This window comes from Oncorhynchus keta, chromosome 24, assembly GCF_023373465.1.
Source record: "Oncorhynchus keta strain PuntledgeMale-10-30-2019 chromosome 24, Oket_V2, whole genome shotgun sequence".
In the NCBI taxonomy this organism is placed as follows: domain Eukaryota; kingdom Metazoa; phylum Chordata; class Actinopteri; order Salmoniformes; family Salmonidae; genus Oncorhynchus; species Oncorhynchus keta.
The window spans coordinates 29,614,074-29,631,370 of record NC_068444.1 but is presented as its reverse complement, the minus strand read 5'-3'; the positions used below and the strand labels follow the sequence as shown (position 1 = coordinate 29,631,370).

General features: G+C 42.8%; 1 protein-coding gene across 1 annotated transcript in view; it reads right to left on the bottom strand.

Annotated features, from left to right (window-relative positions):
* The window catches only part of LOC118357719 (protein shisa-9B-like), a 53,025-nt gene extending 37,378 nt beyond the window's left edge, over nt 1-15,647 (bottom strand). Inside the window, exons 1-2 of the mRNA XM_035735081.2 lie at nt 14,598-15,647; nt 13,111-13,217 (exon numbers count right to left, since the gene is read on the bottom strand). Of these exons, the coding sequence (XP_035590974.2) occupies nt 13,111-13,217; nt 14,598-15,115 (625 nt within the window). The 5' untranslated portion in view covers nt 15,116-15,647. The remainder of the gene's footprint in view (nt 1-13,110; nt 13,218-14,597) is intronic.
* Nucleotides 15,648-17,297: the final 1,650 nt, after the last annotated feature.

Here is a 17,297-nt window from a genome sequence, read left to right as displayed (position 1 = left end):
GCACAGTCAGTGTAGTCAGCTCAGCTATCCCCATTGAGAACGAGTTTGTGCCTCAATCTAGGTTGAGTAAAACTAAACATGGCGGTGTTCACTTTAGCAATCTCACTGGAATAAAGACCTCCTCCCTTCCTGTCATTATTGAAAGAGATTGTGATATCTCACATCTCAAAATAGGACTACTTAATGTTAGATCCCTCACCTCCAAGGCAGTCATACTCAATGAAGTAATCACTGATCATATTATTGATGTGATTGGCATGACTGAAACATGGCTCAAGCCTGATGAATTTACTTTACTAAATGAGGCCTCTCCTCCCAGTTACACTGGTGACCATATTCCTGTCGCATTCCGCAAAGGTTTTGCTAACATTTACGACAGCAAATTTAGATTTAGAAAAAAACATGTCATGAAATCTATGAGGCCTACTCAATCACTTTTTATAGCTATTGTTTACAGACCTCCTGTTATAAGGCTGGTCCTCACCAGACATCACCGTCAACAACGTCACCTATGGGCACAAACCCACCGTCGCTGGACCAGACAGGACTGGTAAAAAGGCCTGTACTCTGGAGCGAAATCGATTTGGAGGTGGAGGGTCCGTCATGGTCTGGGGCGGTGTGTCACAGCATCATCTGACTGAGCTTGTTGTCATTGCAGGCAATCTCAACGCTGTGCGTTACAGGGAAGACATCCTCCTCCCTCATGTGTTACCCTTCCTGCAGGCTCATCCTGACATGACCCTCCAGCATGACAATGCCACCAGCCATACTGCTCGTTCTGTGCGTGATTTCCTGCAAGACAGGAATGTCAGTGTTCTGCCATGGCCAGCGAAGAGCCCGGATCTCAATCCCATTGAGCACGTATGGGACCTGTTGGATTGGAGGGTGAGGGCTAGGGCCATTCACCTCAGAAACGTCCAGGAACTTGCAGGTGCTTTGGTGGAAGAGTGCGGTAACATCTCACAGCAAGAACTGGCAAATCTGGTGCAGCCCATGAGGAGGAGATGCACTGCAGTACTTAATGCAGCTGGTGGCCACACCAGATACTGAATGTTACTTTTGATTTTAATTCCCCCCTTTGTTCAGGAACACATTATTCCATTTCTGTTAGTCACATGTCTGTGGAACTTGTTCAGTTTATGTCTCAGTTGTTGAATCTTATTATGTTCATACAAATATTTACACATGTTAAGTTTGCTTAAAATAAACGCAGTTGACAGTGAGAGGACATTTTGTCCCGTGGGATAAATATTGTGGATCTAAATGTTTTTCCACATAATCCTGGACTATCGGACCACCATTTTATTACATTCGCAATCGCAAACAAATAATCTGCTCAGACACCAACAAAGGATCATCAAAAGCCATGCTATAAATTCTCGGACAGCCCAAAGATTCCTAGATGCCCTTCCAGACTCCCTCCACCTACCAAAGGATGTCAGAGTATAAAAAACTGTAAACCACCTAACTGAGGATCTAAATGTAAACTTGCGTAATACCCTAGATGCAGTCACACCGCTAAAAACTAAAAACATTTGTCACAAGAAATTTGCTCCCTGGTATACAGAAAATACCTGAGCCCTGAAGCAAGCTTCCAGAAAATTGGAATGGCTCTCCACCAAACTGGAAGTCTTCCCGACCATCTTGGAAAGTACAGTACCATGCAATATCGAAGAGCCCTCACTGTTGTTCAATCATCCTATTTTTCCAATCTAACCGAGGAGAATAAGAACAATCCAAAATGTATTTTTGATAATGTTGCAAAGCTAACTAAAAAGCAGCATTCAACAAGAGACGATAGCTTTCACTTCAGCAGTGATGAATTCATGAACCTCTTCAATGAAAAGATCATGATCATTAGAAAGCCAATTACGGATTCCTCTTTAAACCTGCGTATTTCTCCAAAGCTCAGTTGTCCCGAGTCTGCACAGAACTGCCCGGACCTAGGATCAATGGAGACACTCACGTTTTTTAATCCTGCATCTCTTGACACATTCATGAAAATAGTCATGGCCTCTAAACCCTCAAGCTGCATACTGGACCCTATTCCAACCAAACTACTGAAAGAGCTAATTCCTGTGCCTGGCCTTCCTATGTTGAACGTAATAAATGTCTCCCTATCCACTGGATGTGTACCAAACTCACTAAAAGTGGCAGTAATAAAGCATCTCTTGAAAAAGCCAAACCTTGACCCGGAAAATGTCAAAAAACGATTGACCTTTATCGAATCTCCCATTCCTCTCAATTTCCTTTTGAAAAAGCTGTTGAGAAGCAACTCACTGCTTTCCTGAAGACAAATAATGCATATAAAAAGCTTCTGTCTGGTTTTAGACCCCTCATAGCACTGAGACTGCACTCGTGAAGGTGGTAAATTGCTTTTTAATCGCGTCAGACCAAGGCTCTGCATCTGTCCTTGTGCTCTTAGACCTTAGTGCTGCTTTTCACATCATCGATTACCACATTATTTTGGAGAGATAAGAACACCGAATTTGTGTACATAGACAAGTTCTTGCCTGGTTTAGATCTTATCTCTCGGAAAGATATCAGTCCGTCTCTGTGGATGGTCTCCTCTGTCAAATCAGTTGTATGTTTTGGCATTCCTCAAGGTTCTGTTTTAGGACCACTTTTGTTTTCACTATATATTCTACCTCTTGGTGATGTAATTTGGGAAACACAATGCCAACTTTATGTGCTATGCTCACAACACACAGCTGTACATTTCAATAAAACATGGTGAAGCCCCAAAATTGCCTACCCTGGAAGCCTGTGTTTCAAACATAAGGAAGTGGATGGTGGCAAATGTTTTAATTTTAAACTCAGACAAAACAGAGATGCTAGTTCTTGGTCCCAATAAACAAAGAAATCTTCTGTTGGATCTGACAATTAATCTTGATGGTTGTACAGTCATCTCAAATAAAACTGAATGACCTCGGCATTACTCTGGACCCTGATCTCTCTTTTGATGAACATATCAAGAATATATCAAGGACAGCTTTTTTACATCTTCATAACATTGCAAAAATCTGAAACTTTTTTGCCCAAAAATGATAAAGAAAAGCTAATCCATGATTTTGTCACATCTAGATTAGACTACTGCAATGTAGTGCTAAACACGGCTGCTAGAATCTTGACAAGTACCCCAAAATGTGATCATATTACTCCAGTGCTAGCCTCTCTACACTTGCTTGCTTTTAAGGCTAGGGCTGATTTCAAGGTTTTACTGCTAACCTTACAAAGCGTTACATGGGCTTGCTCCTACCTATCTCTCAGATTTGGTCCTCCCGTACATACCTACACGTAATCTATGGTCACAAGACACAGGCCTACTTATTGACTCTAGAATGTCTAAGCAAACAGCTGGAGGCAGGACTTTCTCATATATGGAATGGTCTGCCTATCCATGTGAGAGACGCATACTTGTTCTCAACCTTTAAGGCATTACTGAAGACTCATCTCTTCAGTAGGTCCTATGGTTGAATGTAGTCTGGCCCAGGGGTGCGAAGGTGAACGGCAGGGCCTTGCTGTCTCTGCCTGGCCGGCTCCCCTCTCTCCACTGGGATTCTCTGCCTCTGACTCTATTACGTGGGCTGAGTCACTGGCTTACTAGTGCTCTTCCAAGCTGTCCCTAGGATCTTCCTGTACAGTTTTGTGCCCCCTCTGGCTTGTGCAGTGGAAGAGATCGTCCAGGGGCTATAGTCAGCCTTTTCTCAGTGTAGTACATTGGTGGTCTGTTGATATCCCTCTAGTGGTGTGGGGGCTGTGCTTTGGCAACGTGGGTGGGGTTATATCCTTCCTGATTGGCCCTTTCCGGGGGTATCATCGGACGGGGCAACAGTGTCCCCCGACCCACCCCTGTCTCAGCCTCCAGTATCTATGCTGCAGTAGTCTATGTGATGGGGGGATAGGAGCCGTCTGTTATATCTGGTGTAATTCTCCTGTCTTATCTGGTGTCCTGTGTGAATTTAAGTATTCTCCCTTTAATTCTCTCTCTCTTCCGTCGCTCCCGGAGGACCTGAGCCCTAGGATCATGCCTCAGGACTACCTGGCCTGATGACTCCTGGCTGCCCCCATTCCACCTGGTCGTGCTGCTGCTCCAGTTTCAACAGTTCTGCCTATGGCTATGGAATTCTGACCTGTTTCACCGGACATGCTACCTTGTCCTTGACCTGCTGTTTTCGACTCTCTCTCTCTTTCGCCCCTGCTGTCTCGACCTCTGAATGCTCGGCTATGAAAAGCCAACTGACATTTACTCCTGAAGCACTGACCTGTTGCACCCTCTACAACCACTGTGCTTATTTTTTGACCCTACTGGTCATCTATGAATGTTGGAACAACTTGAAGAACAATATGGCCTTAATGGCCATGTACTCTTATAATCTCCACCCCTCAGAGCCTGGTTACTCTCTAGGATTCTTCCTAGGTTCCTGCCTTTCTAGGGAGTTTTTCCTAGCCACCGTGCTTTTACATCTGCATTGCTTGCTGTTTGGGGAATTTAGGCTGGGTTTCTGTATAGCACATTGTGACATCTGCTGATGTAAAAAGGGCTTTATAAATACCTTTGATTGATCGATTAGCCATGGGTGGCAGGTATTATCGTCATACACGACTGATGAAAGAAACTACTAGTTTATTAAAAACATCAATCAAAAAGGTCACACTTCAAACAAAGTACAGCATAACTTACAAATGCTTTATGAAACCTTCCTACAAACCTCCCTACATACCTGGGGATCACCAACAAACTACCATGGTCTAAACATACCAAGACAGTCGTGAACAGGGCATGACAAAACCTTTTCCCCTTCAGGAGACTGAAATGACTTGGCATGGGCCCCAAGTTCTACAGCTGCACCATCGAGAGCATCCTGACCGGTTGCATCACCGCCTGGTATGGCAACTGCTCGGCATCTGACTGTAAGGCGCTACAGAGGGTAGTGCGAACGGCCCAGTACATCACTGGGGCCAAGCTTCCTGCCATCCAGGACCTATATAATAGGCGGTGTCAGAGGAAAGCCCATCAAATTGTCAGAGACTCCAGTCACCCAAGTTATAGACCGTTTTCTCTGCTACCACACAGCAATCGGTACCGGAGCGCCAAGTCTAGGACCAAGTGGCTCCTCAACAGCTTCTACCCCCCCTTTTGTACACTGCTGCTACTCGCTGTTTATTATCTATGCATAGTCACTTCACCCCCACCTACATGTACAGATTACCTCAACTAGCCTGTACCCCTGCACACTAACTTGGTACCGCTGCCCCCTGTATATAACCTCATTATTGTTATTCTTATTGTTACTTTATTCTTATGAATTTTTATTTTTGTCTACTTGGTAAATATCTTCTTAACTCTCCTTGAACTGCACAGTTGGTTAAGGGCTTGTAAAGTAAGCATTTCACGGTAAAGTCTACACTTGTTGTATTTGGCGCATGTGACAAATAAAGTTTGATTTGATACCTGATAATGCTTCCCAAATAAACTGCAAGCTAATTACAGATCAAAGTCTGTCAAAACCAAAACCCAGAAAGCAGCAGGATTCAGTGTGTGTAACCACCAATCCTAAATAGATAAGATCAGCAGTAGACCTGTGAATGTGCCCAGCTCCGTGACGCACTTCTCACTGCCACCACATGTCCCTGTTTCCCGGGCTGGGCTAGAGCCCAGGAGGCAGACAGAGAGCTGCTGCCAGAGAATCTCTAGGCCGGGGAGAAGGGGCCAACTCTCCATAGAGCCGTGCCCTAAGAGAGAGGGAGGTGGTGCATCACAAAATTTGCCCTCAGTGGGTGGTCCCCCTGCCAATAATATGACATCGCTGGTGGCGTTAGTCAGTTAGCCAAAAGAATCTGCTGCCTGCCCCCAGGGCAAATCCTGAGGGAGGGAGAGTTTGAGTGTATGTGAGCTAGTGAGAGAGTGAGTGAGTGAGTGAGTGTGTGTGTGTGTGTGTGTGTGTGTGTGTGTGTGTGTGTGTGTGTGTGTGTGTGTGTGTGTGTGTGTGTGTGTGTGTGTGTGTGTGTGTGTGTGTGTGTGTGTGTGTGTGTGTGTGTGTGTGTGATTGATTGAGTGGGCAAGTGAGCCAAACGTCTCAGTCCATGAACAGAGATTGAACCAGAAGTGCCGGTATGTTCTGTAGCGTCAGAGCTTAGAACCAACATGAAAACTCTGTATAGTCTTTCTGCACAATACAATTTTGCAATGCAAACCTACATACAGAGGCGTTCATCAACATAATGTAAATGTAATGAATGGAAATTCAAATGGAATTTTGATGCAAGACATTAAGGGGATTTCTCACTGTATAGCACAGCCACATGCTAGGGGGACTAATACTAACTCAGCCACATGTTCGGCAAGCTAAATACTACTGTGTAGTCACATACAGAAGCTAAATAGTGCTAGAATGTCTCTCTCAGATTTGCCTCCCTTCACTATTTGTATTTTATTAGGATCCCCAATTGTTTGGACCCCAGATGATCAAAACAGACATTTGAGCATCTTTTTTTTCTTTCAGTAGGAGCTACATTGATGTATTCCATATGCATCATAATCTGAGCCTCAATCAATAACAATTTTCCGCCCTAATTTCCTTGGGGTATTACATTACATTACATTAAAACTTAAGACATTTAAAATCAGAGGACATCTGGAAAAAATAATTTCCTTTTGCAGATTAAACACATAATCCTAATATTTGTGAAGATCTTAATTCAAATGAATTAAACTGTGTAATAAGATATACTCACTGTAGCATTTAATTACAATCCAAAGGATTCCCCACTGTTCAAACATACAAAGGAGGAATGCTCATCGTTTTATTGATATTGATGTAGATGGGTGTAGTAATACAAATGTCTGATGAGTCGCTCTCTCGAAGACATGACAGACTCTTATTCACTTGCCCTCCTCAGACCCAATCCACACACACACAAGCAGATACACATGCACGCACACACCCACTCACGCACGCACGCACAAGCCAAACACGCACACATGCAGAAGCCAAACACACACGTAATTATCTGTCAAAAATTTGATTTGAGTCTCTGGCTGTAAATGAACTGATTAATATTCCCCAGGGTCGTACAAGGACAGAGGGCAGTCTGCTGATTACACCCTGAGATATTCAGCCTCCTTAGAGCTTCTTTTGTTGTTACACCATGACAACAAGAGGGCAGATTATACAGTACATAGGAACAGAGTCATTCGTTAATCAGTAATCAGTCAGACAGAGGACAATTAGGACATACAGGGGAACTTCCCTCCATGAAAAAAATCCTTAGATGGTTAAATAATCCCTAAAAGAATTTAAACAGAGTGGCTATTCTACTTCCCTTGTACAACTTTAGCTCACTTCCTTTTTCTATGTTTTCTACTCTACTTCTTCCAAAGAGCAGTGAGTCCCAGCCTCCCCATGTGTATGACTCTGATTACTGTGTCTGGTCGATCAGAGCCGTCTGAGGAGGCTGGGAGGCCCACAGCCCTAATGAACACAGCCTAATGGATCTCCGATGCTGCTGAGGGGACCCATATTAGTGTAATTAGCCTCAGCAAGGGCACGGGAACGAGGCTCGGGAGGAGCACGTCTGGACCTGGGTCTGTCTGTAGATTAAAAAACATTCTGTAACTTTTAGGAGGACAATGGATTAAAAAACACAATGGAAGTTCACAGTATACACTTGTGACCTGTTCCAAGAAACTAGGCGTATGTCTCTCATTACTACTTCACAGGAGAAGCATTTGAACGGTTTTTCGGGTGGGGGGGCCTTCTGGAACATGCATACTTTCATGTGCCTTTATAACAAACTTGTATGCCATCTGTAAATACGAATCGAATTGGTAAATGATGAGCATAGTTGGTTTAGCCAAGGAAAAATACAGGCACCTTACCGCTAGCCATGATTGGCTGAGATAATGGATGGGCTGGACATGCCAAGAGATGAGTTCGGATTGGTCTGTCTTTAACATGAGCTGCTAAGTATGTGTGGATAATCCTGTCTACAGTAGCTTTTTGTAAAGATATCATGAAGAACTGAAAAAGTTTTGCTTACTGCTCTCAACATTGCTGCCCCGAAGTTAATAGCGCTATCGACAGATCAGTGGGAAAACTTTGTGATGCACTACTTTCTGGACGATGATCGTGTCATGCTGACTCTCACCTGACTGAAAATGAATCAGAGAATGTGGAAATCCCTGATTTAGGTAAAAGCATTTTCATTGAACCAGACATTGTATAGTCTTCTGATGACAATGCTGGGGACTAAACGGTGTCGTTGTCACGGAATAAGTTAACTGAGTTTTGAAATCAGTGGAATGCCCAGTGAAGCAGAGAGATGATTGCCAAATGCGGAGAGAGTCCAAAAAGAGAACACAGAAAGAAGGCTGTTGTATAAAACACCTGTCTCTGGATTACATCTTCAAACTAAGGGCAACCATGGCATCCATGACAGAGGGAGAAGCGTCCATCCATGTATAGGGAGGGGTAAGTCGCTACATTTTCAGATATTATACATTTCAAATTATGTCAGAAAGTCATTTTCATTGCAAGTTAAAGCGTGCTGTTAGCTAGCTAGCTGATGTTAGGTGACTGGCTCGCTAGTTAAAGTTATGTGTATGATCTGTGTAGGAGCTCTAGAAAGAGGCTCGAGTTCCTGAGTTGGAATTCCGAGTTGGATGACCGTTCAAATAGATTTTTCCCAGGTAAAGTTTTTTTCTTCTGACTTCCCAGTTGTTTTGAATGAGGCATTAGAGTTGAGATTATGGTTCACTGTTTAGCTAGTGTCACGTCCTGACCTTAGTTATTTTGTTATGTTTCTTGTTTAGGTTGGTCAGGGCGTGGGTTGGGGTGGGCATTCTATGTGTTGTTGTTCTAGTTTTGGTTTTCTATGTGTTTGGCCTGGTATGATTCTCAATCAGAGGCAGCTGTCAATCGTTGTCTCTGATTGAGAACCATATTTAGGTAGCCTACTTTTCCCACTTGACTTGTGGGTAGTTGTTTTCTGTTTAGTGTATGTCACCTTACAGAACTGTTTCGTTTCATTCGCCTTTGTTATTTTGTTTAGTGTTCTCTGTTTAATAAATATGAACATGGACACGTACCACGCTGCATATTGGTCCGATCTCTCCTACTCCTCCTCAGACGAGGACGACGAACGTTACAGCTCGCTAGCCAAAAAGACTCCGTTATGCAAGTAACCATTTCACTGTAGCGTTTACACCTTCTGTATCCTGTGCATGTGACAAATAAACATAGATTTGATTTGATATAGTGTGTGTTTACCAGAGATGGTAACGTGAAGAACATCATGACCTGCACCAAAGTCAGATTAGAATATAGGCCAAGGACTAGATAAAGTTTATTTTTACTGCTACTTTTTGCTACTACTTTAACTACTTGAAATGTTTGGTTGTTTACTACACTATGAATCCTTAAAGAGATGGGTGTGAACATTGCTGAATGGGTGTAGACAAAGAAGAGCTTCTCCAGTAGGTGTACCAACCTATTCACAGGCCATTTTCTCAAAACCGGGCTACAAGTTGGTCAACTTTCGAAACAGAATTACGTTCTCATTGTTCCTCAACTGCAGAGTATGATATACCATTTTCTAGCTCGGATTCTGTACTTTTATCCAATGTAAAAAAACGATTTCAAATTTTGCTACATAGGATCGAATCCAGGTGGTGGGTCACATTTTTTCTTTATTGTTGTTTTTTGCCAATAATAAAGAACTATTTTTGATTGGAACTCTTATTGTCCTCCCTAGAGTTGCTGAATATTTTTTATAGATTTTTTAGCTTGCTCCTGTTCCTGCACCTTGATTGGAAAATGACAATTTTCTTTATTTTCCTTTGCTTTGAGCCTGTCTGTAGCTGCTTCCCTGGATACCTGTCTGTGTAGGATTCAGGATGAAAGAGTGTGGAGTCTTAGGTGATGGGTGACTTAGAGGTCAGGGTAAAGTTGTATCTCTCAACAGAACTGTGTGATCTGATTTTTTTTAGACACACTCACACCCCCACTTGCACACACACACACACACACACACACACACACACACACACACACACACACACACACACACACACACACACACACACACACACACACACACACACACACACACACACACACACACACACACACACACACAGACAGACAGACAGACAGACAGACAGACAGACAGACAGACAGACAGACAGACAGACAGACAGACAGACAGACAGACAGACACACAGACAGACAGACAGACAGACAGACAGACAGACAGACAGACAGACAGACAGACAGACAGACAGACAGACACACACACACACAGACACACAGACACACAGACAGACAGACACACACACACACACTATAGCTGCAGGTGATATGTTTCAGCATAATTAATAAACAGTAGATGAGGTTAGAGAAATCAAGAGTGGAGAGTGTTTTGGAGACAGAGCCTTTCTTCATGCTTTGTAATCTCCAAGCAATTACTTATTAGCAATTTCATACTTCATATCTGGAGATGTTTAAGGGAAGATTAGAACTGCTGGGCAGGTAATTACCTTTGTGACCGTGAGTTGTAAATACAGATCACTCTCAGTCAGCTCACGGATGGAAAGCCTACCCTGCTCTCTTCCTGGGGCTCTCATGTAATAATATTTCATTTTTTTCAGAGTACCATTTCTATCTTCTATTTTTCTCAATGTCCCACCTCATGAGTTTAGGTTGAGGTGGGACAAATCTACCAGAAGCAGCAGTGACTTTATGTCGTTTGTATGACACTTTTCCTTTCACAGATGTAAACGAGGTTACATTCTGCCTGCAGTTTGTCAACTTTGTCACTCAAAAGATATTTGACTGTTGACATTGCACTGATCCTCTCCGACAGTCTTGACATGTTGTCCTCTCTCCTTTTCTCTCTCTCTCCTTCTCTTTCATTCTCTCTCCCCATTTCCCCTTCTCCTTCTCTGTGTCTCGCTGCCTCTTTTTTTCTGTCTCCGTCTCTCACCCCATTTCTCACTTTGTGCTTTGATGTTGAAGGCTCGGAGACATGGGATTTTGAGCTCTTTAAGAATTTCTAAAAAGCATCCCATTTTGAGATGACATGAAAGTGTTATCACCAGCCCAGCAGGGCTTGGGAGGGCTGCTTGGTTCATGGCCGTGGAGCCACCAAGATGAAACTGTTAATGTTTCATATGTAGAGGGGTACAGAGCAGAGGCCCCAGTCCTCATGGGGTCTAACATAACATGGAGAGATCTGGTGTGTGAGACATGTCTCACATGTGCGATACATGATAAAGGGTTTTTACGCATTACATCCCATATGATGTCAAAACAAAGACACGCAAGGAACAAAACGCTTGCTCTAGTCTTGTCCTTAGCTAATACTCAGAGGTGCTTGAAGAAAACGCTTGCTCTAGTCTTGTCCTTAGCTAATACTCAGAGGTGCTTGAAGAAAACGCTTGCTCTAGTCTTGTCCTTAGCGAATACTCAGAGGTGCTTGAAGAAAATGCTTGGGGGAGAAAGTAGCTCATCCCAAGCTGTTATCCACCATTGCCATGCTGAAAGAGGCATTGTTATGGCTGTCAGCCATACAAACTGCCCTCGTCATTCTTCTCCAAAGCTGGGTGAGGACAGCTAAGATGGTGATCTACTGATAATGTCAGTAATAGGGTAATCTGGCCATAAGCTATAATCAATAGATGGTCTACTCTAAAAATAGAATGTGATCAACAAGAGAAGTACACAGCTGAACTCCATTCATCCATCCCCCTCTCTATGATAAATCCGTCTCCCGGATGGTCGAGACCATATGAAGCCTCTCTGGAGATCTAATCAGATCATAGGGGTTAATAACACTCCACATGATTACCCACAAGACCCCAGACTAAAGAGTGGAGCAGGGTTCCACATCAATAATAATCACTATTTCACCAGCCAGGCCTCCCAGGTGATAATATCCTATTTCTGTGTTCCCTCACAGCAGCAGAAGACATATATTACTATGCATACTTCAGAGAGCCTGGCTTTAGACTAGAGACTTGTTTCAGCTTTCCACACGTCTCCCCATGTTTGGTACTTCTATCTATATATATTTAACCTTTATTTATTTTGAGGTAGACCTGGTGCATCTGCCTCTTCGAAACATCAGTGGCAGTTATTTATAGATATTGATGACAGAAGACACCAGCACCCCAGAAGACATTAGAGACAAAGGACACTACTTTAAAATGATTCGAAGGAGAGCTGTTAGGAGCCCAGTACAGTCACACCGGATCATAAGGTGTGTCAGTCAGATTGTGTTTGCTAGTATCAAGAAAATAGGACAAATCCCACTGACAACAGCACTGTCAGCTACACTCTCCGTTTCAGTCTGCACGTCTCAAAATACATCCTTTCAAGTGGAAGGGGGCTTAGATGTGCCGCTTGCTTTGTGTTTTAATAATTTTTCAATTTTTTAGGATGAAACACATCCAGCCACAAAAGGTGGTGATGTAATCACACTGGAATAAGAATCACTTGGTACAGCGGTATGGAATGTGTATGAAATACTCCAGATTAAGCCTCTCCTGTGTTTCTGAGTTGTTTACACAAAGCCCATAACTGTGCTGCCCACATGATGCAACAGAAATAGATGCCATTCACACCGGTCTCTCTCTCTCTCTCTCTCTCTCTCTCTCTCTCTCTCTCTCTCTCTCTCTCTCTCTCTCTCTCTCTCTCTCTCTCTCTCTCTCTCCTACACATTTTGAATCATTGAATCATGTAGGCATGGGACAAAATAAAACTGTGAATTACCACTGGATTTCTAAAGCATAAAGCATTTTGTTTCCATCCACATGACTCCATCTAAGATTATAAAATGAATGCCACACTTGAAACGAATACATCTGGCTATGATACAAGCATCATACCCATACCCTTACAGAGACCAAATGCTTCATTGAGAGTCCGTGTACAATATGCAACAATGCAACCTGCCCACATTACGTTTGCTATTATCTGTTTGGGGCTCTCATGGCCAACCCTCCCAGTCTCAAATTTCTCTGAAGTTGCAGATACATCCACACACAGCTGTCCACAACCATCACCACCAAAAACCTCTGCTTATAGGGGCCAAAACAGTGAAACTTACGGAGGTTGTTGGCCCTTGTGTCATAGTGCTGTGCCTGCATGCCAAGGGTGTCCTCCCCCTGAAACTGCTCACCTGGACAGCCGACCTGTAACACGCTTTGGACAGCCCTGTGTGTGTGTGTGAGAGGGAGAGAGAGAGAGAGAGAGAGAGAGAGAGAGAGAGAGAGAGAGAGAGAGAGAGAGAGAGAGAGAGAGAGAGAATGAAGAATTGTGCCTAATGCTTGATTTCATGCTGAACACCGGTGTGCTGCAACCTGGTCTCAGAACATTTTGTATTATTCTGTAAGGAGATCTGAGACAATCCATTTAGTATGATATGCTATTTTTCGTATAGTATGTATTCATTTGTGGATGTCCATCAATCATTTTGGATATGTTACGAATTACAATTTGTATTATATGTTATGAATTAGCAAAATGCACAATATGTTACGAATTTTCAAAACGTATGATATGTTACGAATAATAGCTAGGTGGTTAGGTGGCTAGGCTAGGGATTAGGGTTAGGGTTAAGTTTAGGAGTTAGGTTAAAGGGTTAGCTAAAAGGGTTAAGGTTAGGGTTAGGGGAAGGGTTAGCTAAAAGGGTTAGGGTTAGTGGAAGGGTTAGCTAACATGCTAAGTAGTTGCAAATTACGAAAAAATAAGTAAGTCATTGAAAATTTGCTAAATAGCTAAAATTATAAAGTTGTCCGTGATGAGATTCGAAATCGCAACCTTTCAGTTGCTAGACTACCCTGACCAAACAGTAACCACCTGTCTTATGTAACCATACCAAACATAACATATCATGCTAATTTTAGTGTCTCAGATTTACATTTATGAGACCAGGCACAGGGCAGGGAGTTCAAGAGAAAGCTAAATTTAACATTTTCAAATGAATAAGTGAATTTGACTAGTTAATTGAATGGGTTCCACATTAATTCGAAAATATTAAATTCTAAGAATAAATAAGTGGTGATAATGAAAACTAATAGGACATAATTGGTCCATTGTTAGAGAAAGATCTCCAAATAAAGGCATAGCATGCGCATGTTGTGGAGGGCATTGTGGCCTCGCTCACAACTGTAAGAGACACACGCCCCCGTGCTCTCTGCGAGTGAAGCAGGCAAGCAACCCACACAGGTGAGCCAAGTGTCTGATGACATTATGCAATCTAGTCCAATTGATAAAATGTCGTTGACAGCTACTTTCTGTCCATCGAAGAGGTCTTATTGTCCGCGTAAAAGTAATTTATACGGGGGATTTCTTATTATAATTTTAAACAAGAGCCACATTTAGATTGGATCCTTCCTACTATCAGTGGCAAGGTAATTACAATAGAGTCGTTTACCAATATAAAACTGGCAAGCACGAATCTAGAACTCAAGCTTTAAAATGATTGTTGCGCGCGCTCTAGCCTACATGTGCGCACCAAGCGAGCTCCTTGAAAACAAGAGCATGAAAGGAGCTCGCGGCGCGCTCAACAGCAACAGAACCCCATCAACCCACCTAGCCATATTCTCTCTCTGTGGTCGGTGCGCCTTTTCCAGGCCGAGTTTGGTGAATATCCCAACAAGTGCCATGATAGCGACTACTCCACAGATTATATACACGATTAAATTAGTTTTATCTTTGGTGGGGTCGTGCCGGAGGTCATTTTTCTTAAACGGGGTTTGACCTGTCATCATCCACACCGGAGTGTCGTAGTTTTTACAGGTGCTCTGATCCAGCCGCGAGGTCTTGTAGGAGCAGCAGAACCGAAAGCCACAGGTGCCGCAGCAATACAGATAATCGCCCGTTTTGCAAACGAACGGCGGGTCCCACTGGCCCATCACATCATAGTACCCCCGGCACCGGTCCTCTGTGTGTGGGGGCTCTGAGAAGCCTGCGCCCTCGTCCTCCCTAGATCCGTTGGAGGTCGTCATCATGACAAAGCCATCCAGTTGTCCTGGTTCTCCGTCCGCCTTGCAGACCAGTGCTATAACTTTGACCAACAAGTAACCGAGCAGAAAGTATTTTCCCCTCATTGTGTTGTCCTTCTCCCCCTTCCTTTCAGCTCCTCTAGCGCATTTCAGAAGACACCCGAAGAAGAAGAAGAAGAGCTTACGGTCTTGGTATTATGAAAAGTCCAAAAACATAGATGCAAATTGCAGAACACTGCCATCAGTGTTGGTGAGCGTTTTCACTAATGTCCTCGACATCCATGAAGGTAAAGATAACCATTTGTTGTTATTTTTTCCCAAATAAAACGTTGCATTTATATGGATATTGTCCTTCTTAGAATAGTTCCCCAGTGCACAATCTTTCTACAGGTGTTCTTAGAAAAATAATTCCAAGATGTTATCAAATCTAGGCTACTTCACTTCTCACATCCATCAGCACGCTCTCACACACAGGAGTCGATGGAGCTCGAACTAACTGCACAAATGTTTTGAGCTGGAGTGAGCGAATAAGAGCTGAGGTGGGAGAGCATGGTGCGCAAAATGATAGGAGGAGAGAAGGTAAGGAGGAATTTCGAAGAAGAAAGAGAGATTACTGTATTGTTAAACATATCTGTGAGTCTGTGACAGCCCAAAACGCGCATTACGATTTGTGGATCGAGTTGTGCTGCCTAGCAATTCAGTTTTTTTCCTTCTTATAATTTGCGCACGGACAAAACATGGTCACGGGATGCAGACATTTCCGTTATGGTAACATCCAAATTAGATTAGAGAGAGGGTTATAGAGGGGTTGTTTTGCCAACCTGAGTTGCATAGGCTACACGTATGTATTTATTTTTTACACTCGAAGACTAATGCTTTTATACACTGGCCTGACTAAGAGTCCACACAAACACTCATATCTTTCCATGCACAGTGACATCATACACAGAGACGGTTCTCTATTCATCACAAAATTATATTTGTTATGCCTCACAAACGTTGGATTATAGAGTTCTGTGGATTGATTTCCTTTAGGAATGATTTCCCATATATACAATTCATATTTCCCATATTCTATCATATTCTATCATATTCTATCATATTCTACTCACTGCCTTTCACCTGTTCAAAAAGCTCAACTCATCAAAATACTGTGCAAAACCATGTCTGTACCTGCAAAACACCAGTCTCAACATCAACAGTAACAGTGAAGTGCGTACTCTGGGATGCTGGTCTTCTAGCTAGAGTTACAAAGAAAAAGCCATATCTCAGACTGGCCAATAAAAAGAAAGATCAAGCTAGGCAAAAGATCACAGACACTGGACAGAGGAACTCTGCCTAGAAGGCCAGCATACCGGAGTCACCTCTTCACTGTTGATGTTGAGACTGGTGTTTTGCGGGTACTATTTAATGAAGCTGCCAGGTGAGGACTTGTGAGGAGTCTGTCTCTCAAACTAGACACTAATATACTAATATACTTTCTCAGTTGTGCACCGGGGCCTCCCACTCCTCTTTCTATTCTGGTTAGAGCCAGTTTGCACTGTAATGAGTAGTACACAGCATTGTACGAGATATTCAATTTCTTGGTAATTTCTCACATGGAATAGCCTTCATTTCTCAGAACAAGAATAGACTGACGAGTTTCCAAAGAAAGTTATTTGTTTCTGGCCATTTTGAGCCTGCAATCGAACCCACAAATGCTGATGCTCCACATACTGTGCTAACATAATTGCAAAAGGGTTTTCTAATGATCAATTAACCTTTTTAAAATGATAAACTTGGATTAGCTAACACAACGTGCCATTGGAACACAGGAGTGATGGTTGCTGATAATGGGCCTCTGTACGCCTATGTAGATATTCCATTAAAAAATCTGCCATTTCCAGGTTCAATAGTCATTTACAACATTAACAATGTCTACACTTGTGGGAGGTGCTTCAGGAAGCATGGGATGAAATCTCTTCAGATTGCCTCAACAAATTGACAACTAGAATGCCAAAGGTCTGCAAGGCTGTAATTGCTGCAAATGGAGGATTCTTTGACAAGCGCAAAGTTTGGATACAATTATTATTTATATTAAAATCATTATTTATAACCTTGTCAATGTCTTGACTATATTTACAACTCATTTCAAGTATGTTTTTATGGAAAAAAGTGACCCCAAACTTTTGAACGGTAGTGTGTATATAAACTCAGCAAATCAAAGTAACAGTCAGTATCTGGTGTGGCCACCAGCTGCATTAAGTACTGCAGTATATCTCCTCCTCATGGGCTGCACCAGATTTGC